We start from the raw sequence: 27,755 nt of genomic DNA on the forward strand, positions 1-27,755 counted from the left end.
CCACCAAGTACCAAGTCATGTTTTGCAAAGGGGTCAAATACTTCTTTCACTCATTAAAATGCAAATCAATTTATAACATTTTTGAAATGCATTTTTCTGTCTCTTACTGTTGCTGCTTTAACTGGTAATTGCGCGGTCATGCAATGTTGTACCGAAACGAAACTTGCATCCTTTTCTTCCCACAAATAGAGCTTTCTTTTGATGGTATTTGATTGCCTATGCGATTTTTATTTTTTGCGATATAAACGGAAAAAGACCGAAAATTTTGAAAAAAAATGATTTTTCTTATAACAAAAAGTAAAAAATATCAAATAAACTAAATTTTAGTCAAACATTTAGGCCAAAATGTATTCAGCCACATGTCTTTAGTAAAAAAAAAAAAAAAAAAAAAAAAAAAAATCGCAATAAGCGTATATTTATTGGTTTTCGCAAAAAAATATAGCGTCTACAAACTAGGGTACATTTTCTGGAATTTACACAGCTTTTATTTTATGACTGCCTATCTCATTTCTTGAGGTGCTAAAATGGCAGGGCAGTAAAAAAAAAACCCCAAATGACCCCATTTTGGAAAGTAGACACCCCAAGGAAACTGCTGAAAGGCATATTGAGTCCATTGAATATTTTTTTTTTTGTCCCAAGTGATTGAATAATGACAAAAAAAAAAAAAAAAATTTTTTTACAAAAAGTTGTCACTAAATGATATTGCTCACACATGCCATGGTTATATGTGGAATTGCACCCCAAAATACATTCTGCTGCTTCTCCTGAGTACGGGGATACCACATGTGTGGGACTTTTTGGGAGCCTAGCTGCGTACGGGGCCCCAAAAACCAAGCACCGCCTTCAGGCTTTCTAAGGGCGCAAATTTTTGATTTCACTCCTCACTACCTATCAGTTTCGAAGGCCATAAAATGCCAAAATAGCACAAAACCCCCCCAAATGACCCCATTTTGGAAAGTAGACACCCCAAGCTATTTGCTGAGAGGGATGTCGAGTCCATGGAATATTTTATATTTTGACACAAGTTGCGGCAATATGACAAACTGATTTTTTTTTGCACAAAGTTGTCACTAAATGATATATTGCTCACACATGCCATGGTTATATGTGGAATTACACCCCAAAATACATTCTGCTGCTTCTCCTGAGTACGGGGATACCACATGTGTGGGACTTTTTAGATTTCTAAGGACATAAATTTTTGATTTCACTCACACAAATCTTGAAGGCGGTGATTGGTTTTTGGGGTCCCGTACGCGGCTAGGCTCCCAAAAAGTCCCACACATGTGGTATCTCCGTACTCAGGAGAAGCAGCAGAATGTATTTTGGGGTGTAATTCCACATATGGGGGGAGTATGCTTTGCGCGTGGGTGTAAGCGTTACTGGCACCAACTAGCTACCTAGCGGCACCAGCGACACTAATACAGCGATCAGAAAAACGATCGCTTAGTGACGCTGGTAATAGGGGGTAAAAGGGTTATTTTTAGGGGCAATCAGGGGTTAAAACCTTTATTAGAAAATGGATGGGGGTACCCAACGCTATAAAAACCTGGCGGGCGAACCTCAAAAAATAACTAGCTACCTAGCGGCACGAGCGACACCAATACAGCGATCAGAAAAACGATCGCTTAGTGACGCTGGCAAAAGGGGGGTGAAAGGGTTAACTAGGGGGTGATCAAGGGGTTTAAAGTGTTAGGTCCAGGGTAGCCCCCTACCCCCCAATAAAGGTTTTAACCCCTTGATCACCCCCTAGTTAACCCTTTCACTCCCCTTTTGCCAGCGTCACTAAGCAATCGTTTTTCTGATCGCTGTATTAGTGTTGCTCGTGCCGCTAGGTAGCTAGTTTTTTATTTGAGGTTCGCCGCCATGTTTTTATAGTGTTAAGTACCCCCATAAAATTTCTAACGCTATAAAAACATGGCGGCGAACCTCAAAAAAAAAACTAGCTACCTAGAGAGATCTGGAGGGGGCGGACAAAAACGAACCGCCGCCCCCTCATCCCGGATCGCTCGGAACAGCCACGGGGACCGCCGCAAGTACCGTGAATTCACCTGTGAAATATCCAATCTATTTTTGGACAAACTCTACAACTCCGCTGTCTCCCTTACCTGGAAAAAGGGAAACTCCTCCATATGGTGGCTTCTTTTTCACGTCAGATGGCAAGGTTTCTAGAAAACAAAAACAATGCTTTACAACTGAAAAAAATAAAACATATTTCCTAATAAGAAACATCCAAAAAATTTCTTGTAGTTGAACAACGACAATGTAATTCTCAAAACAGATATCCCTACCAGGTTTGGCAACAGGTGCTGGCTCTGTTGGCTTGCTTTCTTTAGTCTGGAGATCAGAGAAAAGATCGCCCTGAGGGTACATAAGCAATATTTTAAAAATAGCCAATCTCATTTATGAGGTATTAAAATGTATCCAATTTAAAAATTTATGTTGATTATTAGAATATGGAGATTTTTTTTTTTTATGCTGTAAAAAGTTCATGCAACTTTACCAACCTCTTCATCATCATCAAAAAGCCCTTTTCCTCCACTAAAGAGCCCTCCTTTATTGCCAAAGAAGTCTTCATCAGTAAGTTTGGGTGGTTTGAACATGTAGTCATCTTCATCTAGAATCACATGTAAAGTATAAAAGAGAAGAAGAAAGCGGATTACTGCATGTTGTATTAAGCGATGGAGCTGAACCACATCTCTCACAAAACAGATGTGGATGTCCCAGTCAAAATGAGATGTATTTAATTATTTATTTTAAGTGAACTTCAATCTTTAATATGACAGTAATTCTATACAGTTAGGGGAAAAAAAATATAGAGCTCACACACTCACACACACACACATATATTACATTACACACACTCGAGTATAAGCCGGCCTGAGTATAAGCCAAAGTACCTAGTTTTACCACAAAAAAAAATAATAAAAAAAAAAAAAAATGGGAAAACATGTATTGTCTCGAGTACAAGCCTAGGGTGAGCAATGCAGCAGCTACTGTAAGCGGAAAAGAGGGTCAACAATGCCCATTTGCAGCTTCACTGTGCCCGAGTCGGTGTACCTGAAATTGACAGGCTGCGGGCTGAGTCCATTCATTGAATAAAAGTCGCAGACTCCTCCTGTCCCTTCTGTGATAGGCGTTTCTCAGCAGGCACAGTCCCACCTATCACGAACGTTCTCTCATCCTGGGACTCCGTTTACCAACAGACACTGTGTTCAGTGTTCTGCCAATCACAGACGTCCTTTCATCCTTGGACAAGAGCACGTTTGTGATTGGCGGAACACTGAACACAGTGTCTGCTGTCCGAAGATGAGAGAACGTTCGCGATAGGTGGAACTGTGTCTGCTGAGAAACGCCCATCACGGAAGGGACCAGGAGGAGACCGCGACTTTTAAACAATGGACGCCCGCAGCCCGTCAATTTCAGGTACACTGACTCGAGTATAAGCAGAGGGGGGTATTTTAAGCCTTAAAAAAAAAGGTCTGAAAAACTTGGCTTGTACTCGAGTATATACAGAATATTATTTTCTTCACTCATCATTGTCTGTGGACCTGAAATAAGAGTTACAATTACCTACTGAATGTATTAAAAATTACCAGAGCATAGCAGGAAACAGAAGTAACTATGGCAACACTTTCTTAAAGATCACTTTTTTCACATAAAAAAATAAATAAAAATAATCAGTAAATGTATAGGGTTAAAGGGGAAGTTCACCTTTGGGAACATGTTACATCCTGCCCCCCTCTCCCTGTGGCAGCAGTATAGGGAGAAGCTCCCCATACTAGCTGTCACTGTTTGAAAACAGCGCGGCTGTGCGGGGCTCCACCCACACAGCTGTGCCATTCATACACACAGCTCCTTAATAGCTGTTGGCGTGTAGTTTCTCAATGAACTACCACAGTGTTGTGGAGAGCTGCGATAGTTCATTGGGTCTCCCTGTCAGCGAGTATCGGGATGTACAGGCAAGCAGATGCAGGAGACCTGCATAGCATCAGTGATCTGCCGATTGTTGGTGCAATGCTTAACAGGTTCCTACAACCAAAAATAATACATTTTAATTTTTTTACTATCAAAAATTTAATTTTTTTATTTTTTGTAGAAAGGTGAACTTATCTTTTAATACAGGTGCAATTCAAGTGTATTCATATGTACATACGGTACATATCTCAAAAGCAAATGTTTTTGCAATATTGGTTCTTTAAAGCAGAGACATGCAATTAGCGCACTTCCAGCTGTTGCAGGACTACAAGTCCCATAAGACATATGGAGACTGACAACCACAAGCATGACACCCAGAGGCATGATGGGACTTGTAGTTTTGCAACAGCTGGAGGTCCACTAATTGTATATCCCCGCTTTAAAGCTTAATTCCAGGTTAAAATTTAGACAAAGTTGGTCCAAACAAATGTATTTCTTTCCCTAACACGTGTGCTCGCGTTCAGCGCTGTATAAACTGTATGTAGCTTGAGTATACAGTGCCGTTTACCAGCAGTGGAACGGGAACTTCCCGTCCTGTTCCCGGGAACAAAATCAAGGCGTGCTGACCACTGCTCAGCCATTCACAGGAAGGAAGCAAGCTTTGTATGTTATGAACCAATACAAGGCATCCACTGATTGGCTGAGGTGGAGAGACGGGGTGGGAGGCAGGGTGAATGACCGAGTAGCGCTCAGCCCAACTCTATTTTACAGGAACAGGATGGGAAGTTCTCTCATCCCTTTGGTGAAAGATAGCATCTGCTACATACAATTTACAGCGCTATGCACCAGTATACAGCGCTCCCAGTGGGTGCACCTGTTGGTGAAGAAAATAGTTCATTTGGACCAGCTTAGTCCACACAATCTATTTAAAGTTCACTAAAACCTGCAGTTAGGCATTAATCTTTAATAAACTGAATTATGCATATTTGGTGTCCATCCTATAATACACAGAAAGCCCCTACCATCAGAAGGAAGATTTCTAACTTCTTTTTTCTCTTTTTCTTTCTTGGTTTTGACTTCTGACGACGATATAGCTAAAAAAAAAAAAAAAAAAAAAAAAAAAAAAAAAACACAACACACACAGAAAGCATATTAGACCCACTAAACAAGAAGCATGGGGTTAACAAAAACAGACAAAAAAAAAACCTTATACTCACCTAGGTGGATGCAGCATCAGTCCCCTGCCACTTCTGCAGTGAGAAATGAGCAATCAAACGCAGCTGATCGCTCAGTTCTCCCCTCCGCTTTAGATAGGACTGTCAGTTACCGACTCTCTGCTCTGCCTTTCCCGCGCTCACTTTGGGACATATGGTGAAACTCTGATTGTACCCTGAGCACTAAAAGGAGGTAGTGTTCCCTTATCCTAAGTGTTGTGAGAGGATTTAGCTTGTATGGAGAATCTTTATCTTACCTCAGCTTACTTATTTATGCAAAACACAGGACAGCCAGTTATTGGGTTTCTATTTTTTTTTTTTTTAGAATTATGTTTATTATACACAATATGTACATCATTTTGATACTATAGAATGTACATCTCCTTGCATACATTGTTCTCTGAAATGCATTTGTAATTCTGTTATATCTATTGTGCAATAAATGGTTTTAAAAAAATGTCTGAACAGGTCATAGAACAAATGCAAGTTAAAGTTAATGAGACTATAATAAGCGATGTGCAGTAAATCTGCAATTGTCTAAAAGTGGTTATATTTCGCACTGCCTTATACCAGAACCTATTATAATGGGAATGTTTTCCCCGTCATTCCTAGAATGCCTTAATAAACGACAGAACTGTACTCACATGACTCATCTGCCTCCAGTCTTTTTGGAATCTCCGCTTGTATCCGGGCAGCCAGTTCATCAGCAAAAGATTTCGTTCTAGTCTTTGCCTGGGGGATAAACACAAATACTCAGCATTGATGCTACTTCCTATGCGGATTGCATTTTACCCAGAACACCACACTGTGTACTTTATAGGAACTAGTACCAGTGAAGACAATACCCTATCATTACCCAATTTCACCCAAAAAAGCTTGTGTATTTAGGATAGTACGGTCATTGCGATGCAACTCAATAAATGGTACTATAACACAGTGGACTGTAGCAAAGTTTAAATTAGTATGCTCACCAGGTTCCAACATAAAAAAAAGTAAATCACAACAGGAAACTAATGGGAGATTTTCAATAAGCGCTAAAGCAGCAACACACCATACAGGGTTTGTCCCAGCAATTGTCATAGGTGAGCTAGATGTCAGATTGGTGCATCGTTTTATCAATAACGTGCATTACATTAGGACAGCCCAGTTATTTTTAACGAGCTACCAACACACCAGAATGGACATGCAGCATGGTTTCTGATGCAGAATATCACAACACATGGCAGCGCATTACCATATGCGTTGTGTTGCACTGCATTCCCTGTGCAACAGAGCTGAGGTGACTTAATGCGATGGGGTGCAATTCAAAATGAATGCACATAATTTGCCTTAAAAGGTATACAGCAGTAATGAGCATGTTATCTCAAAGCAGTACATCAGAGAAGGCTTAATGACCCCTTAAAGCAAACATTCAGTGAGAAGCTGCCATTGCTGACCTTCTGGAAGGCCAAGTCACCTGCTTGTTATGCTGACCCACTGGCATCGATTCTTCGAGTTACCAGTCTGGAACAGGTATGAAATCAGGAGGAGACTGTGACACAAGTCAGTAATTCTTATCTGCGCAATTGTCCCAAGCAAAAGGGTTGGCATGACAGCTGGGCAGTCTGGGTAGCATTTTCAGTAGTAAACGTTCGATAATAGCGTCCTCTATGTCTCTCTTAAAATACATATTTTTTCTGCAGTGCGTGTGTAAACATATACAAAAATTATACATTTTATATAAAATGTAATGACATAGATTTCAGGCCAATTAAGATACATGCTGGTACCTGCCATTTAGACCAGAGGGCAGTGTAATAACTAAAGTAACTACAGGTAAGGATTAAAGGGGTTGTAAAGGTAAAACCATTTTTCCCTAAATAGCTTCCTTTAACCTTAGTGCAGTCCTCCTTCACTTACATCATCCTTCCAATTTTGCTTTTAAATGTCCTTATCTCTTCTGAGAAATCCTCACTTCCTGTTCTTCTGTCTGTAACTACACACAGTAATGCGAGGCTTTTTCCCTGGTGTGGAGTGTCATGCTCGCCCCCTCCCTTGGACTACAGGAGAGTCAGGACACCCACTAACACACAGCTCCTTTATCTGCAACGTAGAGAGCGTCCTGACTCTCCTGTAGTCCAAGGGAGGGGGCGAGCATGACACTCCACACCAGGGAAAAAGCCTCGCATTACTGTGTGGAGTTACAGACAGAAGAACAGGAAGTGAGGATTTCTCAGAAGAAATAAGGACATTTAAAAGCAAAATGGAAGGATGAGGTAAGTGAAGGAGAACTGCACTAAGGTAAAGGAAGATATTTAGGGAAAAAATAAAATATTGTACCTTTACAACCCCTTTAAGATCAATGATGGTACTAAAGTAACAGTATATGTGCTTATCTCAGTATATCAATGAACATACAAACATCAAGACAGGAAAAAAATTAAAAAATTTAAAAAGCTTGCATATCTTACAGATTTATCATGCTCTTCCTCATCCTCTTTGTCGGATTCTCCAAACAGATCTGAGCCATTATCTTCATCCTCATCACTGAGGGCTGTACGCTGGTGAAAAGGAAAAAGTTATGATGTGTTCAATATAATGCAAAAATGATGGACCTCCTTTATTAAAGTACTGCAAAAAATAACTGTCTGTGCTTCCCTTCAGCAATGAATCACATAGTCCAACACATACTTTAGTGATATTTTCCAGTACAGATTTTGATCACACTGGCTGCTGAGGGACAAGAGAGACTAAAAATATATGTTTAACCACTTCCCGCCCGGCCCATTGTAAAATGACGTCCACAACGGACCTCTAACGATCCGGGTGGACGTCATATGACGTCCTGGGCTTTGCGGGTGGATGTCTGAATGATGCCTGCAGCTAGAGGCATCATTCAGATATCCTTCTCTTGTGCCGGCGATTCTGCACAACGTAAGAATGATCAAAACAGTGGTTCAGCCGCTAGATCGTTCTTACAGGTGGCGGGAGGGGACATCCCCCCCCTCCCGCCGCCATCCGGTGCTTCTTCGGGCTCTCCCGTGCCATCGGGGGCCCGGAGAACGAATCGTCCGGCGCTGGCAGGCAGCATAGAGATGACTGGTGACCAGATGGTCACCAGTCATCTCTATGACCGTCGGAGGACCCGGGCGCGATGTGATGACGGCACGCCCGGGTCCCCGTAAGTAAACAAAGCCGCAATTGCGGCTGCTAAGCAACAGTAAGCATGAGATCGGTGAATTTTTTTTCACCGATTTCATGCTTTCCAGCCTGGAGGAGAGATGTGGGGTCTTATTGACCCCGCATCTCTCCATAAAGAGTACCTGTCACACACATTCCTATTACAAGGGATGTTTACATTCCTTGTAATAGGAATAAAAGTGATAATAAAAAATAAAAAAAAGAAGAAAAGTGTAAAAAAATAAATAAATATGTAAAAAAAAAAAAATTTTTTTAACGCCCCTGTCCCCAGTAGCTTGCGCGCAGAAGCACACGCAAGTCCCGCCGACATATGTAAACGCCGTTTAAACCACATATGTGAGGTATCGCCGCGTGCGTTAGAGTGCCAGCAACAATTCTAGCACTAGATCTCCTCTGTAAATCTAAACTGGTAACCTGTAAAAAAATTCAAAGCGTTGCCTATGGAGATTTTTAAGTACCGAAGTTTGGCGCCATTCCATGAGTGTGCGCAATTTTAAAGCGTGACATGTTAGGTATCTATTTACTCGGTGTAACATCATCTTTCATATTTTACAAAAAAATTGGGCTAACTTTACTGTTTTGTTATTTTTTTAATTCATGAAACAATTTTTTTCCAAAAAAATGGCGTTTGAAAAATTATTGCGTAAATACCGTGCAAGATAAAACGTTTCAATGACGGTTGTTTTATTCCCTAGGGTGTCTGGTAAAAAAACATATATAATGTTTGGGGGTTCTGCGTAATTTTCTAGCAAAAAAAATAATGATTTGTACATGTAGGAGAGAAGTGCCAGAATAGGCCTGGTATGGAGGTGTGTATAAAAGCCGTGTATGGAAGCGGTTAATAAATGTGAGGCAGTTTGATGAAACTGTATTATTCCTTTTTCTGAATTCATTATGTGCTACTTTTCAGCAATGCAATTACACCAGAATAAGCCTTCATTTTAGACTAACAGCAATTCCTTAGTATACGCATATTTCTAAAACTCACCAACTTCCAGTCCACTCAGGGATCAGGAAATCATTTTAACTGGAAGGTTCTACTGATGCAGGAAAAAAAATTGGAAGAAGGAAGGAAGTAGGAAGGAGGAAGAGGATAGAAAAGCACTTTAAGTGCCCTCACGTTAATTGTGCGATATACACGCATGATAATGATATCTAGCTTGGTTCTCTCACATTAGTGTTTCATATCAGGGTCCTTGATGCATCTGTAGTGTGGCCTCCCACTCACTAGGGTACAATCATCCACTTAGATGTTTCTGCTAAGTAATGGGGTTTAAGAGTGTCTTACCCACACACGGTGTGATGCTCATACACCATGTGAAAACTAACAGGATGGCCCAATAGTGTAATATGTACAGAAACCACTTTATTTGGCTAGAAATGCTGCTTACAACCATAAAAAGACACCAGGCATTAATAAGGGTGTCATTCTTACTGGTATGACAACACTTCCGGTCCACGCTCCTTCAGGCTCTGCCCTACACGTTGCATCACGTGCCTTCCCTTAACCACTTCCATACCGGGCCTATTCTGGCACTTCTCTCCTACATGTACAAATAATCATTCTTTTGCTAGAAAATTACTCAGAACCCCCAAACATTATATATGTTTTTTTAGCAGACACCCTAGGGAATAAAATGACGGTCATTGCAACTTTTTATCTTGCACGATATTTGCGCAATAATTTTTTTTTGGGGAAAAAAAAAATGGTTTCATGAATTAAAAAAAAAAGAAAAAGAAAAAAAACCTGTAAAGTTAGCCCAACTTTTTGGGTAAAATATGAAAGATCATGTTACGCCAAGTAAATAGATACCCAACATGTCACGCTTTAAAATTGCGCACACATGGAATGGCGCCAAACTTCGGTACTTAAAAATCTCCATAGGCGATGTTTGAAATGGTTTACAGGTTACCAGTTTAGAGTTACAGAGGAGGTTTAGTGCTAGAATTGTTGCTCTTGCTCTAACGGGGACAGGGGCGTTTAAAAAAAAGTTACACTTTTTTTTGATCACTTTTATTCCTATTACAAGGGATGTAAACATCCCTTGTAATAGGAATGGTGTGTGACAGGTCCTCTTTATGGAGAGATGCAGGGTCAATAAGACAACTTGGATGGCCACTCCTAGGGAAAGTAGCAGCAGTGCTGAACTTTCTCAATTTATAGACAATTTGTCTTACTGTGGGGACTGATGAACAGCAAGGCTTTTGGGGATACTTTTATAACCCTTTCCAGCATTATGCAAGTCAACAATTCTTAATCGTAGGTCTTCTGAGAGCGCTTTTGTGCGAGGCATCATTCCCATCAGGCAATGCTTCTTGTGAAAAGCAAACCCAGAACTAGTGTGTGTGTTTTTTTTATATGGCAGGGCAGCTATAACCAACACCTCCAATCTCATCTCATTGATTGGACTCCAGTTGGCTGACACCTCACTCCAATTAGCTCTTGGAGATGTCATTAGTCTAAGGGTTCACATATTTTTTCCGCCTGCTCTGTGAATTTTTACATGGTGTGTTCAATAAAAACATTGTAACATTTAATTCTTTGTGTGTTATTAGTTTAACCACTTGTCCACGGGCGGACGTCTTATGACGTCCTCGACTTTGTGCGGTGATATCTGAATTATGCTTACAGCTACAGGCATCATTCAGATATCACCGTCTTCAGCCGCCGATTCTGTGCACGATAAGAATGATCAAAAAGCGGCTCCGCCGCTTGATCGTTCTTATAGGCAACGGGAGGGGACGCCCCCTTCCCGCCGCCATCCGGTGCTTCTCCGGGCTCTCCCGTGCCATCGGGTGACCGGAGAGCGAATCGGTCGGCGCTGCCTGGAAAGCATGGAGATGACTGGTGACCAGATCTCTATGACCGTCGGAGAGCCCGAGCACGACGTCACGCCCAGTACCCGGAAGTAGACAAAGCCGCAATCGCGGCTGTTGGCATGTGATCAGTGATTTTTTTTTTCACCGATTTCATGCTTGTTAGCCTGGAGGAGAGATGTGGGGTCTTATTGACCCCACATCTCTCCATAAAGAGGACCTGTCACACTGATTCCTATTACAAGGGATGTTTACATTCCTTTCAATAGGAATAAAAGTGATCAAAAAAAGTAAAAAAAAAAAAAAAAAAAAAATGTTTTCAAAACGCCCCTGTCCCCGTTATCTCGCATGCAGAAGCGAACACGCATGCAAGTCCCGCCCACATATGTAAACGCTGTTCAAACCCCACATGTGAGGTATCGTCGCGTGCGTTAGAGCGTGTGCAACAATTCTAGGACTAGACCTCTGTAACTCGAAAATAGTATCCTGTAAAAAATGTTAAAGCGTCACCTATGGAGATTTTTAAGTACCGAAGTTTGGCACCATTCCATGAGTGTGTGCAATTTTAAAGCGTGACATGTTAGGTATCCATTTACTGGGCGTAACATCATCTTTCACATTATACAAAAAAATTGGGCTAACTTTACTTTTTTGATATTTTTTAAATTCATGAAACCGTTTTTTTCCCCCCCCCAAAAAAAGGCGTTTGAAAAATGATTCCACAAATACCGTGCGAGAAAAAAAAGTTGCAATGACCGCCATTTTATTCCCTAGGGTGTCTGCTAAAAAAAAAAAAAAAATTATATATATATTATAATGTTTGGGGGTTCTGATAAATTTTCTAGCAAAAAAAAAAAATGTGATTTTTACATGAAGGAGAGAAGTGCCAAAATAGGCCCGTTGGACTAGTGGTTAAGCAGACTGTGATTGTCTATTGTTGTGACTTAGATGAAGATCAGATCACATTTTATGACCAATTTGTGCAGAAATCCATAACATTCCAAAGGGGTTCACATACTTTTTATTGCAACTGTAATTTTGGACTATTTTTTCACCAATTGATTATTTTACTTCACATTTATCTATTGATTAATTGTGATGGCTTTTTTTTTTTTTTTTTTTTAAATATGTGGCAACATACCTATATCTGAGGATTGGTAGTGCAGCATTTATTTAATTTTTGTTTACACTGTATAGAGATCATGCCTTTACACTTCACGGTATAAGTATTCTTACCAATTTCTTCTCCTCTTCAGAGTTGTTGCCAAAATCCTCATCGGACTCCTGTAAACATACATAGGTAACATTTAATGGAGCTGAATAAAAATAATATTTAAAATAATAAAACTATAAAAAATAGAAAAAAGCCAACAGAACCAACTATAAAATTGAATTTTCTTTGTAGGTCCCTATATAAAAAAGATAAGAAGCTTTCCGTTCTACTACAGATGCACAAATAGATGTCACTAAAAGATATAAATGTTTACCTCCTCGTTATCTTTTTCTTCTTCTTCTTCCTCCTCCTCCTCCTCTTCACTGTCAAGAACGCTTCCTCTGTCAATATCCACAGAGCCTTCTATTGAAAGAAAGAACATTTTTTAATGCATACAGTTTAATAGCATATACATGTGTTTGAATAGACATATACTGTAATGTTGTGGGAAATACTACAAGCCGCTGCTCCCCAAATGCCATCTGTGTAGGCATAGGGTCCAGATGGTGTATGTTCAGGGACACACACATGCACCCACACAGGTGTCATATTGGGAGCAATGATTGCGTCCATGGAGCCATTGCGTCCCAAATGACATCAGTGGGAATGTCTGCACCGAACACCTGTGCGGGTAAACGTGGCCCTTGCAAGGGGTATGCATTTATACACCCCGAGTTGACAAGGCCTTACTTTCAGGTGTTCCATTTAAAAAATAAAATAAAAAATTATACAATTTAGCCATTTAATACTTTAAAAATGAACCTTTATCCCTAGCAGGGACCATAGTGTCATAATAAATATACTATACACCTAGCAGCACTCTACATTGACATCAGTTTAAAGCCGATGAAATGTACTGTACATGAATAAGTTAATCTGCCAAGAAAAGGATTTAATCAACATGCTGGACAGAAAAAAAAAACACACACACATACACACACACACACACACGCACACACCACACGACAACATCAGTTAAATTACATTGAAGCAGTGGCCAAAAGTTTTGGGAATGACACAAATATAAATTTTCGCAAAGTCTGCTGCTTCAGGGGTTTTTAGATTTATTGGTCAGATATTACCATGGTATACTGAAGTATAGTTACAAGCATTTCATTAGTGTTAAAGGGGTTGTAAAAATTCCTGTTTTTTTTTTACCTTAAAAGGGGTTGCAAAGGTAAAACATTTTTTTCCTAAATAGCTTCCTTTACCTCAGTGCAGTCCTCCTTCACTTACCTCATCCTTCAATTTTGCTTTTAAATGTCCTTATTTCTTCTCAAAAATGCTCACTTCCTGTTCTTCTGTCTGTAACTCACCACCCTAATGCGAGGCTTTCTCCCTGGTGTGGAGTGTCGTGCTTGCCGCCTACCTTGGACTACAGGAGAGTCAGGACGCTCTCTATGTTGCAGATAGAGAAAGGAGCTGTGTGTTAGTGGGCATCCTGACTCTCCTGTAGTCCAAGGGAGGGGGCGAGTGTGACACTCCACACCAGGGAGAAAGCCTCACATTACTGTGTGGAGTTACAGACAGAAGAAAAAGGACGTGAGAATTTCTCAGAAGAAATAAAGAACTTTAAAAGAAAATTCGAAGGATGGGGTAAGTGAAGGAGGGCTGCATTAAGGTAAATAAAGGAAGCCATTTAGAAAAAAAATTAAATTGAACCTTTACAACCCCTATAATGCATCTATGGTGATTTTTCCTATGCATTAGAGCAGTGATGGCGAACCTTGGAACCCCAGATGTTTTGAACTACATTTCCCATGATGCTCATGCACTCTGCAGTGAAGTTGAGCATCATGGGAAATGTAGTTCCAAAACATCTGGGGTGCCAAGGTTCGCCATCACTGATTAGAGAGTGATTTCCAGCCTTTACCTCGTCAACACTGACACCTGTGTTAACAAAAGAATCAGTGACATGTCAGCCAGGGCTTTTGTGGCAGGGCTGAAATGCAGTGGAAATGTTTTTGCTTTTGGGATGAAGTTCATTTTTATGGCTAAAAGGGACTTATCAATTAATTGCAATTCATCTGATCCCAAGTCATAATATTCTGGAGTATATGCAAATTGCCATCATAAAAACCGAGGCAGAAGACTTTGTGAAAATGAATATTGGTGTCATTCTCAAAACTTTTGGCCAGGACTGTACACTTGGAAATCCAACGCATGCCAAACATCTCAATCAGATCTTTGATTTACACTACCATTTTGATCATTTCCATCCAATTTTGAGGATAAAGTTAAAAATGAAATCCAATTATTTTCAAAGCAAGGATGCGTTATATGGATCCACCAAACAATTCTAAAAACTATCACTTTTGATTCTTGTCTATCCGTTCCAAAAATATATGTTTTTGCATTCAATAAATGTATTGATTTTTCAAGAGGAGATTCGAATAACTGGAAAGCTCACACAGGGGATAAACATCTGCGGAAAACAGATTATAAAATAAAGATAACAAAAAAAGCAACAAAAGGAATTTAGACTCCCAAGGGGCAAACTGTTCAAGCTTTGTACCAGAATTGGTTGACTGCAGGCCAAGTAGGTTGTCTCAAGGGGCTAAGGAGCTCTTTAAAGTGAAAAAAAATAAAAATGTTTAGGGTAGGAGAACAAAAGGAAGTAAAAAAAATTAGTAGTGGGGAAAAGGGGAAGGGTAAGGCCTAGTACACATGAGATCAAAATCCCCGCGGAATTCCCTCCGCAGTGACGTGTCGCGCCGTCGCCGCGATGCTGACGCGGCGACGTGCGCGTTGCTGTGATATAAGGACTTCCACGCATGCGTCGAATCATTACGACGCATGCGAGGGATGGATTCGGACGGATTGATCCGGTGAGTCTGTACAGACCAGCGGATCAATCCGTTGGACTGGATTCCAGCGGATCGATTTGTTAGCATGTTAAGAAATTTTGATCCGCTGGAAATCCATCGGGCCGAAAAATACTCGTGGATAATCATCCGCTGGATTGTACACACCAGCAGATCTATCCGCTGAAACCGGTCCGCGGATAAATTCCAGCGGATAGATCCTCTCGTGTGTACAGGGCCAAAGAGTAAAGAAGGGTTGGAGAGGAGTCCCAACAGACTCAGGATCCTGCCCTAACACAAGATAAGAAATATGACAGACTTCCCTGGTCAGTAGTGTGTTTAGGTTTTGTGTTGCCCTAGGCCTGACTAAACTCGTGCATCCCTAATTTAAATATGACCCACCCCTTCCTGTCAAGGACACACCCCTTGCTGTTTAAGACCCGCCCTAAAAAAAATCAAGTGAGGACACTAAATTAATTTGCATAGATTTCCTCTCACTTCCTGTTTGGCTATGGGCGGGCCGGCCGCCTGCATACCGGAAGCAATGCAGATGCTTTATGGGGGCACTAGATTAATTAGCATCTCTGCCCAGTCCGCCCCATAAGACTGGCGCTACACTAACAGTGTAGCGCAAGCCGGCAGGGACTATTTCCGTGCTGCCCCCCTGCAAAGTGCTGCCCTGGGCCTTGTTGGCCTAGGCCAGGATACAGCGTTGTTGCAGGGTGTAAAGAACATAAGGCATTTTTTTTTTTTTTTTACATTGAAAGTGAATAGATTGATGCAGATTTTCTGTTTGTGGAATGGCAAACCAATTATTTCATACATCCAATCATCATAAAGATTAACAAAGTGAATCTCCTGTTAAAAGTTATAAATTACCTTCACTTGAAAGATCTCCAAGCCCAACGTCCTCTTGCTGCATGAACGATTGTGATCCAATTAAATAAGGTAGTGGCCGATCTATGTAGAGATCCTGAAATAATATTGGATACCAATCAGTAAAACCATGTAAGGAGTACCTTCATGTAATATTAACTCAATTTAGCCAAGCAACAACCAACCATTTTTCCACTTTCATCTAATTACAGTAAGGCCCTTTTAAAGCAGGCTTTCCAGTCCGTTTTTCAGGTGGACCTGATCAAAAAGCGCCATGCAGCTCCATGGGCAGGCAGATGTAAATGGACTTGTCTCTGTTTACATCAAACTACATCTGAGTTTGTCCAATTCTGTTTTTTCGGACATGATGGGCATGAAGGCAGCCTGATGTAAAAGCCCATTTATATCCAACTTCCCATACAGCCATTGCAGGTCTATAGACATCTGCTGTCAAAATGGCATCCTGATCAGTTCTGATTCAGCAAGGGATCTGTTTATGGAGCCCCTGCTGAACTGAACCGACAAAGGCCCTGTGAAAGGACACTTTTAAAACAAAAAACTGATTTCTAGCGACTATAGATTAGTTCACTTCTCCTGCACAAATGCCACTTTGTGGCAGACACCAGAGGGTTATATAACAACTTATCAGGATGGAAAAGAGATGCTTTGTGAAATTGGGTATTTCTATCCAGATGTTTAATTTTAATTTGAGAAATATGGAAATATTTATCAAAATATGCACCTGACCTTTAAAATCCTAGGTCCATCCTATCGGGAAAGTGAGCCCTTCTGAAAACGGTGGTGGAAAACCCAGTTGGAGCAAAATTTTATGTAGAATTTAGAACACATGCTGTCTTGAGAATAAATGTACCTGGTTTAAAGGTGGTGAATCATTTCTGATGACATTTTTTTTGTATGGTGAATGAATGTCATACAGAAAGATAGGGGACTATCATTGTACATCATTTTAGGGCCGAAACAACTAATCGATTATGAAATTAATCGATTACAATTTCCATAATCGATTAATCGGCCAGTAACATAATGGGGTTAAAACAACTAAAATTAACCCTTTATAGTACAAAAAAACAAATCGCTACTGTAAATATTACTTTCACTGCCCCACAGTAAAAAAATGAACCCCTTACAGTAGCGATTATTTGCTCTTTTTGTGCTTATTTTTTGTTTTTTTAACCCCATTATGTTACTAAACATCTCAGGCCGGGGTCACACCTCTGTTTTTTGGTGCTTTCTGCAGAAACACACTACAGTTCACTTACATGTTTTCCTATAGGACACGTTCACATCCATGATTTTTTGTCAGCTGCTGCGTATTTGGAAAGGGCAAGGACTTTTTAACACAACGATGCCATTTTGTTTTTTTTGGTTCAATATACTTCAATGGAGAAGCTGCAGAAAAGCATGTAATGTTTTTTTGCGGCAATTTGTGTTTTGCAATCTGCCCAACAACAAATTGGCCCAAAAAAAATGTAAAAATTGTAATTTCTTTTCTTTTTTAAGGCTATTATCTGATTAATCGAAACAATAATCGACCAACTAATCGATTATGAAAATAATCGTTAGTTGCAGCCCTACATCATTTTATTACATACTTGTGGATGTAGATATAATATTTAAATGGGAATTAGAAGGCTAGTTTTTGGTGTAGTGAGCCAACAAGATTATCCAAATTGAAAAACTCCTCAGCATCAATCCAGGATAGAAGAAAAATATTATAATATATATATATATATATATATATATATATATATATATATATATATATATATATATATATATATAAAAATTTATTTTTTTTCTATCCTGGATTGCTGGGGAGTTTTTCAATTTGGATAATCTTGTATATTTAATATCACAGTCCTAACTTACCTTTGGCTCTAGAATAAGGTCAACCCTTTCATTTACTTCTTCATCCTCAGAATCAGAATTTCCTGCTTTGATATCTAGCTGTTCAAATGCAGTTTCCAGTACTTGTAATCCATAATTCACAGCTTCCTGAATTTTCGGAATCAATTCTGCCTCCTTTTGTTCTCTGGTCCTCTCCTTAAGGCATAAACAATTAGATAAATATGAGAAAAGAATTTATGTCTATGATTGGAAAAGTATTTAAAAAGGAAAATACTGTCATATGCTTGGAAAACAGCCTGAGAGCCTCAGTGGACAACACAGGCTCTGGTATTTGATTAGTTGAATGACAGCGGTGCCCACACTTTAGACACCGTTTCCACTTTAAGGCCTCATGCACACTGGACATTTTTACAGCAGCTGTTTTTGGCAGTAGACTTCTTTTCTACAGTCAATAAACTCTCCATCATGTTATCCTATGTGTCTATGCAACACATAACCTGTTATCAGCAGTTTTGAGCAGTGGCGTTTTTGAACAGTAAGTTTAAAAAAAAAAAAAAAAAAAAAGACACTAGTGGGTTCTGAGAGAAGTTTTTCAGCTGTAAAAACGCTCCAACGCTGATAAACTCTTAAAAAACGGCACTCACCAGCGTTTAATGTTTTTGATCCATTGAATTTTTTTTTTTTTTTATAAATATATATAGAAAATAATAAATAACACTATAAAAACGCTAATAATCGCTATTGAAAAACCCACTGCAAAGCTACTGGCATTTTTATAACATCCAGTGTGCATGAGGCCTAAAGCTGAAGAGAGAGAGAGAAAAAAAAGAGAAAAAGAGAAAGAGAAAAAAAAAGAGAAAGAGAGAAAGAGAAAGAGAGAAAGAGAAAGAGAGAAAGAGAGAGAGAGAGAGAGAAAGAGAGAGAAAAAGAGAAAGAGAGAAAGAGAAAGAGAAAGAGAGAAAGAGAAAGAGAGAAAGAGAAAAAGAGAAAGAGAAAAGGAGAGAGAGAAAAAGAGAGAGAAAGAAAGAGAGATCTGTCTATTACAGGAAGCACCTGGATTACTGCACAGACCTTGAAGAAATACACAAAGCACACCAAAATACAAGGAAGAACACACATGATTTTTGTATTAGACGACATTTGCATATCCCAGAGTTCAGTTATAATAGAGAGATGTCCACTAACAGAAGTGATGATTACAATATACTGACAGATGAAAACATATGCCACCTACTTGCTCATGTTTCTCTCCTTGCTCAGGCTTCACGATATGTTCTTCAACCTCTTCATCATACACTCGCTGCAAAACAAAAATATCATGAGGATATACGACATGTTAGCCTTGCACTGAGGGGAGCAGGTCCTTCGACACTGTAGACCCCTTTCTGAAAATGCTAGTTGCCTGGCTTAAATTCTGACCTGCACCAAGTATGCAGCAAGATAGTGAGTTCTGAGTGCACTCTGACCTATCTGCCAATTTGTTTTGGGTCAAAGTCTCAGAGTACTGAAGTCAATGGATCAGGTTGACAGCCAGGCAATAAGCATTTACAGAAGGAAGAAGCAGCCTACTTGCTTGCAGTACAGGCTTGCATACCATTTGTACACAATAATCAATACTTATTGACTGAATGATCACACCTAGAGATCTACTAGTAGCTGTACAAGTTATACGTTTGCAACATCACTGTCACAATTATAAAGAGAAGGCCTTTTTGATAGAACCCACTAGAATAATGGATAGATAGACGAGATAAAGCAGAGAAAAATGTCACTCTTTAGGGCCAAGTTCTAATTTGTGCTCATTTTTCATGCTATAACCAAATTTAGTGTGCAACATATAATATGGTTTCATTACCCATCCTCAAACGCCCCCCCACCTTCATAAGTCACAGGTTCTTCTTTATCTTTTGAATTTGCCATGGTTCAACCTACACAGCCACCTCATCCATTTGAAGATCCATTCACAGGGATCTGTGAATAGAAGACTACAAGTCCCATCTTCCACCGCAGCAGGGGGACTTGTAGATCTCAAAGGATCACAAGTCTGGTGATATTACTTGTTCCACACCCCATAACCGAAGGTCAGTAACTTTATACAGACCTGGTGTTTGGAAGAGCCTGCCGGAGCCTGTGTATTGCACCCACTACCTACCGATTGTAGTTGCAATGCTTCGCAGGCTCCAATGCAAAATCATTAATAAAGACTCTCTTTTCTTGATGTAGATGCATTTATAAAATGTTTCCAAAATGTGGATATTGCCATTAAGTGGTGTGCAATTTCTATGTTGCAAATTCCATAAGAGGCAGAGCATGGCACTTACATTTTCAATGAACTGCGTGTTTGACAGCATAAGGAAATCATTAAAGACATTGTGCAATCTGCAGTCAGTAGCTTTTACTTCCCGGACAAGACCATCCAGTTGTTTCTCAATCTCATGTGTCCTTGATATAGTTTGCTGGGAGAATTCCTTGAGAAAATTCAAGAGCTAAAAAATAAAAAAAATATCATGTTAATGCTGCATTTAATGTAACCACACAAAAAATAAAGACATTTATTAAAAAGAAACAAAAAAAAAAAAAAAACTGTACATCTGCAGAGGCAGCTGTCAGCGTGAGCTCTGGCAGGGAGCAGTTTGTGTGTTTCAGTGAATCGCACTGCTTGATTTTCTTTTATTAACTTTATTTGAAGTGTCAAATAGTGACACTGCATTTGTGTCTTTGCACAGCTTCCCAGTGACATGTGGTGCCATCCAGTGTGCCACATTTTTCCACACATCACTCCAGGGTTGTGGCATAAACAGGGCACATAGAAAAACAATGGTTTGTTTAAGAGACCGCTGGTCTCTGTCCCCTTTGCTGGCAATATACTCAAATAGCCATAGAACAACCTCTCATGGTGTAGTATAATGTATACCAAGCATTTTTTAAGAATTGCACATACAAGCAAAGTAAAAGCGTCTAAGAAATCTCACTGTACAGCTGCATCAGAGTCACCCGACTCCTCCTGCGCGTTACGTCACACCCCACGTGACTTCCTCAGGGGCGCGATATTGACAGCGAAAGAGTGCGAGACCAGAGGTCTCTTATACAGACAGACGCCGGGTGTTTACTAAAGGAAAGAAGAAGAAGTAGATCTACCTGAGAGAGATTCCAGGAAAAAAGCGGGCACCATATCTGTCTGTATATCCCATGGGAAAAAAGCTCATAGGGACACAATTGCGTATGTGTTAGGCACATTATGTGAGGTGAGCGCATAAAAGCAACGGTGGTGGGAACCACTCGCATGCAGGTGTGGATTGATAATACCATTTGGAGTGGATGAAGACACTAGTTTGGATATATAGGGAAATTATGGGAATTTATGCACTGAAAATATTGGACATTTGAATTTATATGCACAGCTGTAGGGATGGAGGTATCGGGTATATAGAAGCGCTTTAAACTTTGTGTATCTACATATACCATATTTTCCGGCGTATAAGACGACTGGGCGTATAAGACGACCCCCTAATTTTCCAGGAAAAATGCTGGTTTTGGGATATACTCACTGTATAAGACTATCCCCTTTTTACTAGTCTTTCTGGAAGCTGAGGGGTAGCCAGAACCGCTGACAGAAACAGGCTTTTTCAAATCTCACTGTGCCATTACATTACATTCCTCACTGTGCCATTACATTACATTCCTCACTGTGCCTGAGCTTGCCCCCTCTCTGTGCCTGAGCTTGCCCCCTCTCTGTGCCTGAGCTTGCCCCCTCTCTGTGCCTGAGCTTGCCCCCAGTGCAATCACTGCAAACAGTGCCATCACTCACTTTTTTTTCTGGATAGACTTCAGGCATGGCGAGGCGGTGCGGTGCGGTGACAGTCTCCGTGCTGCGCGCGTCAATGATTTAAAAGACGCGCCTTCTCCTCAGACTGTCCTGTGTTAGGCGGAACACAAATTTTCCCAGCAGTGCCTCTGTTCTGTGTTCCGCCTATCACAGACGTCTTCTCATCTCGTCCGAGGATGAGAAGGCATCTGTGATAGGAGGAACACAGAACAGAGGCGCTGCTGGGAAATTTTGTGTTCCGTCTATCACAGAACACACTGAGGAGAAGGAGCGTCTTTTAAACCATTGACACTCTCGCAGCACGGAGACCGTACCCGGCGTATAAGACGACCCCCGACTTTGGATGCATTTTTTTGCATCCAGAAAGTCGTCTTATACGCCGGAAAATACGGTATACACAATTTTTTGTACACTAAGGAATCATTTACGGTCCTGGACAGTTTAGTCACTGTGCTGGGAGTATGCAGCAAGTACATTCTCAGCACAGGAAAGCCATTCCTCATGGAGGTATATATGTGATGGCTTAGTGGTAAAGCCCACCTACAGCATATAGGCATACAGCTGGCGGGAACAGGTTAGTGGCTAGATTTAAGACCAGTGGAAGCTACTCGCTAGATTTTTGTGGCGATTTCATATACTATGTGCTATAGGTCTCATGTATACTTGGCATTTACCCCATGCATGAGATCCTAGTGTTTTCATGCAGGCAGAAGGCACAGGCGCACCATCCAGTTATGCTGCCTGCAGTCTGTAAAACCCTACGAGAGGCTGATAGCTGTTACAGCTGGATAGTGCACAAGTGGAAATAACACAGACATCTGGAATTACAATGCCATAAGAGTTGGTACCACAGCTTTCAGCCTCTCATAGAGGTTTACAAGTTGCTGGCAGCGAGGCGCCTGTGCCTTCTCCCTGCATGAAAACGCCAGGATCTCATGCACAGGTGCTGAATTCCCAGTGTGCATGAGGTCACATGTAACAATTAACGCTGAACTTGGGCATCCTCCAAACTCATCTCTATCTAAAATTAAAGCTCAAGCTCTTCTTAAAGTGGTTGTAAACCCTCCTAAAGCACTTTTACCTACAGGTAAGCCTAGATTAAGGCTTACCTGTAAGTGTTTGCAATATCTCCTAAACCTACACGGTTTAGGAGATATATGCAGAAAGGAATGCACAGTTGTCTACCACGGCACAGGCGCACTGCCTGTGCAGGTGTTGTGAATTGTAGATGCCGTGATATTGCCGGAATTACGCGCATGCGCAGGGATCTGCCGATCCTGCGCGGGAGTGACGTCATCGCCGCTCCGGCCAATCACAGCGCCGGAGCGGCGATAACAGGAAGAAAGCTCCGAGGGGACATGGTGGCGGCGGTGGATGGGACCGAGGAGGACTTTGGGGGGCTTCGATCTCAGGTAAGTGACACATAATGAGCTAGTATGCTGTGCATACTAGCTCATTTTGCCTCTCTTGCAAGGGTTTATTTAAAAAAAAAAAAAAATTGTGAGTGTTTACTTCCTCTTTAACCACTTAAGACCTGGACCTTTAGGCAGCTAAAGGACCCGGCCAGTTTTTGCGATTCGGCACTGCGACAATTTAACTGACAATTGCGCGGTCGTGCGAAGTGGCTCCCAAACAAAATGTTTTCCTCAGTTTAGGCCGATACGTATTCTTCTACCTATTTTTGGTAAAAAAAAGAAAACATTTATAGCGTTTACAAAATAGGGGAGAGTTTTATTGCATTTTTATAAAATTTTTTTTTTTTACTACTAATGGCGGCGATCAGCGATTTTTTCCGCGACTGCGACATTATGGGGTACACTTCGGACAATTTTGACACATTTTTGGGACCATTGTCATTTTCACAGCAAAAAATGCATTAAAAATGCATTGTTTACTGTGAAAATGACAATTGCAGTTTGGGAGGTAACCACAAGGGGGCGCTGAAGGGGTCAAGTGTGACCTCATTTGTATTTCTAACTGTAGGGGTGTGTGGCTGTAGGTGTGACGTCATTGATTGTGTTTCCCTATAAAAGGGAACACACGATCAATGACGGCGCCACAGTGAAGAACGGGGAAGCTGTGTTTACACACGGCTCTCCCCGTTCTTCAGCTCCGGTGATCGGGTCCGCGTGTCCCGCGGTCACGGAGCTTCGGACCGGGTCGCGGGCGCGCGCTCCACGGCTGGGCACTTAAAGAGGACGTACCTGTACGTGCTTGTGCCCAGCCGTGCCATTCTGCCGACGTATATGTGCAGGAGGCGGTCCTTAAGTGGTTAAGTTCAATCAGCTGCTGTCCTGGGTTTACTGACCTGTAGCACAAGTATACAAAGGGGAGGGAAGCTAGTGATATCAGTGCTCTTATATGGGCACATGCCCATATTTAGCCAATGTCATTGACAAAAGGGTGTCCATAAAAGGGCAGTGAAATCACCAGAATCCCATGCCTCTGTATATGTGTGGTGCAGGAGGAAGAATGACCTAACCTGCAGCTGGACTAGAAAATAGCGTAAAGTGTAGGTTTAGATAAAGGTATGATCAGAGGACACTCAAGCTCATCTCTTGTGACATTGTGGTATGTCCTAAAGGAGTATGAAGGTATGCTGTGATATCTGGCACCAAGCCATCAGTAGCAGATTCTTTAAGTTGTGAGGTGGGGCCTCTATGGATCAGATTTGATTTTCCAGCACATCCCACAGATGCTTGATTGGATTGGATCGAGATCTGGAATAACACCTAAAACATGTTGTGTTAATCAGACCAGGCCACCTTCTTCTATTGCTCCGTCATCCAGCTCTGATGCTCATGTGCCCATCGTGGGCCCTTTTAGCTATGGACACAGGCCACCCTGACCAGTCTGTGGCTATGCGGCCCCATACACAACAAATTGCGATGCACTGTGTGTTGACACCTTTCTATTGGAACCAGAATTAAGTTTTTCAGCAATTTGAGCTTCAGTAGCTCTTCTATTGGATTGGACTGAACGAGCCACCCTTCGCTCCCTTCTCATGGGTATCAAAGAGCCTCGCCCGCCCATGACCCTGATGCTGACTCTCCTTTCTTAGACCACCTTTGGAAGGGGTTCTGACCACTACAAGCCGGGAACATCCCACAGGAGCTGCAGTGTTGGAGTTGCACGAACACAGTTGTCTAGACATTATGGTTTGGCCCGTGCCAAACTCCCTTAGATCTACGTTTTTTTTGTTATTTACTTGGCCTACAAGTATAACCAAAAGGCAACTGGAACTACATTTCCCATGATGCTCACCAACACTGCAGCGTGCATGAGCATCATGGGAAATGTAGTTCCAAAACATCTGGGGTGCCAAGGTTCACCATCACTGCCCTAGAGAATAAAATAGCGGTAGGTTGCAATATTTTATGTCACACTGTATTTGCGCAGTGTTCTTTCAAATGAAAATTTTGGGGGAAAAAATACACTTCAGTGAATTAATAAAACGGTAAAGTTTTTTTTGTATAATGTGAAAGATGTTATCCTGAGAATCTAGGGTCAGATTCAGGTACAATTGCGCCCGTGTAACGTAAGCCGTTTACGTTACACCGCCGCAAGTTTTCAGTTTTAGTGCCCGATCCACAATGCACTTACCTGGAAACTTGCGGCGGTGTATCCTAAATACGTCCGGCGCAAGGCGGTCCAAATCGAATGGGGGGGGTAACATTTAAATTAGGCGCGCTCCCGAAAAACCGCCGTGGATCGCCGTAACTCCTAATTTACATACCCGACACTGGTTTACGACGCGAACTCCCCCCAGCGGCGGCCGTGGTACTGCATCCTAAGATCCGACAGTGTAAAACAATTACATCTGTCGGATCTTAGGGATATCTATGCGTAACTGATTCTATGAATCAGTCGCATAGATACTCAGAGATACGACGGCATATCTGAGATACTCCGTCGTATCTCCTTTGTGAATCTGGGCCCATGATCTTTATTCTAAGCAAAAATAAATAAATTATTTACCCTGAATCGTGCGCTTCTAATTGAAAGTAAAAACACAAATATTGAGTGGTCCCCCAAAAAAGTCAGAGGGGAAATCTTCCAATGGGGACACTGATTCTGGCAACTTGGGGGGCCCTAAGGAATTCACTTTGATTAGCTTTGGGACAGGAAGTGATTGGAAATCCCCAAAATGGGACACAGATGGAAAAAATTTAAAAAAATCTGACAGGTGTTATAACCTCCCTTGCTTTATCCAAAACGAAAAAGTTCTGTCTATAGTTCTACTTTAATGTTCTGGCTAATCAGCGTTTATATCTCCAGAGATGAGACGCTAAGCAGCCGGCGGTTTTATATGCAGAGGGACCAGCAGATAAAGAACTGTGATGTCACTGCGCTGGCGGTCCACTGACCTGGGATGTATACAATGCCTTCCACCCAGAATACACTGATCACAGGTGAAATGCTCTGCAGACCTCACTGGATAGTGTTTATTTTATGAATGTGTTACATTTGTATATACACGTCTTTCTTCTGACTGATTAGAGAGCAGTGATGAGGTGTAGTCCAGACACACAGCACTCACCCCAGCATCGGCCCCCAGTGACCAGCTGTGACTGCTCCTCCTGATCTCCTCCAGGCTCCATGGTCTCTCCCACACCGCCTCCTCCCCGGTGCAGCTCACAGGCCCGTTCATCCCGGTCACCGACAATGACAGCTCCGAGGGAGCAGATCAGCCTCGCATTACACAACACTCTCACACAGCTACCATGTTGGTGCAACTCAGCTGACCAGCATCATGTGACCTGCTTCCGTCATGTGATAGGACTGGGAGAAAACACCGGAAGCTGAATGCAGGCGGCTGCTGACACTGAGCCCGCCCCTGTGCGCGTGCCCGCCGCTTATATCTGACACCGCGCACAGCTGAGGGCTTGTGCTGTCAGTGTGCTCAACGTTATATGGCGACCAGTGTGTAGAATCACAATAACAGCATGCAAGGTGTCCTGACATCCTCAATCCGAATATATAGTATATCTACTATATAAAAATTATTTTTAAGAAGATATGGGGCTGGTTTACTAAGGCCCTGCCCACATTTCCCCGTAGCGGGAACAAGTTTACGGTGAGCTTTGCGCAACGCACGCTTGGGTGCCATTATCCATTACCTTGCCTGTTTTTCAGACTCAGTGGCCCAGATTCAAGTAGCAATTGCGCCTGTGTAACCATGTTCAGGAACATCGTAACGCCGACTGCAGCCTAAAATCTCTTATGCCACACATATCTAGGCTGCATTCTTGCGATGACCGCTAGGGGGCGTTCCCATTGTGGTCAGCGTATAGTATGCAAATTGCATACTAACACCGATTCACAATGTTGCGCGAGCCCTGCGTACGCAATTTACGTCGTTTCCGTACGGCGTGTTTAGCGTAAGGCTGCCCCTTCGAATAGCAGGGGCAGCCAATGCTAAAGTATACCCGTCGTTCCCGCGTCGCGACGTTCGAATTTTATGTAATTTGCGTAAGTGATTCGTGAATGGCGCTGGACGCCGTTCACTTTGAAGCAAATGACGTCCTTGCGACGTCATTTGCCGCAATGCACGTCGGGAAAGTTTCCCGACGGAGCATGCGCTCTACGCTCGGCGCGGGAGCACGCCTAATTTAAATGATTCCCGCCCCCTACGCGATCATTTACATTAGGCGCCCTTACGCAGGGCAAATTTACACAGCGCACACGCAATTTACGGAGCTACTGCTCCGTGAATCGCGGGTAGCGCAGTAAATTTGCGGGGGCGCAGGGCAAAAACGCTGCCCTGTGCCTCCGTAAATAAGGGGCAAATCTACCTGAATCCGGGCCATTGAAACAAGATTAAAACAGTTTTTTTTGCTAGAAAATTACTTAGAACCCCCAAACATTATATATATATATTTTTCTAACACCCTAGAAAATAAAATGGTGGTCATTGCAATACTTTCTTTCACACCGTACTTGCGCAGCGGTCTTTTTTTTTTTTGGAATTTTTATTTTATTTTATTAAAAAATAAGACAACAGTAAAGGTAGCCCAATTTATTTTATATTGGGAAAG

At 41.6% G+C, this 27,755-nt stretch overlaps 1 protein-coding gene across 1 annotated transcript in view; it reads right to left on the minus strand.

Moving 5' to 3' along the window:
- The window catches only part of WASHC2C (WASH complex subunit 2C), a 78,564-nt gene extending 52,069 nt beyond the window's left edge, over nt 1-26,495 (minus strand). Inside the window, exons 1-13 of the mRNA XM_040322181.1 lie at nt 26,258-26,495; nt 20,213-20,377; nt 19,126-19,191; nt 17,913-18,086; nt 16,026-16,119; nt 12,617-12,705; nt 12,366-12,413; nt 7,583-7,672; nt 5,777-5,864; nt 4,941-5,012; nt 2,508-2,617; nt 2,292-2,361; nt 2,109-2,168 (exon numbers count right to left, since the gene is read on the minus strand). Of these exons, the coding sequence (XP_040178115.1) occupies nt 2,109-2,168; nt 2,292-2,361; nt 2,508-2,617; nt 4,941-5,012; nt 5,777-5,864; nt 7,583-7,672; nt 12,366-12,413; nt 12,617-12,705; nt 16,026-16,119; nt 17,913-18,086; nt 19,126-19,191; nt 20,213-20,377; nt 26,258-26,368 (1,237 nt within the window). The 5' untranslated portion in view covers nt 26,369-26,495. The remainder of the gene's footprint in view (nt 1-2,108; nt 2,169-2,291; nt 2,362-2,507; nt 2,618-4,940; nt 5,013-5,776; nt 5,865-7,582; nt 7,673-12,365; nt 12,414-12,616; nt 12,706-16,025; nt 16,120-17,912; nt 18,087-19,125; nt 19,192-20,212; nt 20,378-26,257) is intronic.
- Between the last annotated feature and the right edge of the window lie 1,260 nt (nt 26,496-27,755).

The sequence above is a fragment of the Rana temporaria genome, chromosome 8 (assembly GCF_905171775.1).
Source record: "Rana temporaria chromosome 8, aRanTem1.1, whole genome shotgun sequence".
NCBI classification, from domain to species: domain Eukaryota; kingdom Metazoa; phylum Chordata; class Amphibia; order Anura; family Ranidae; genus Rana; species Rana temporaria.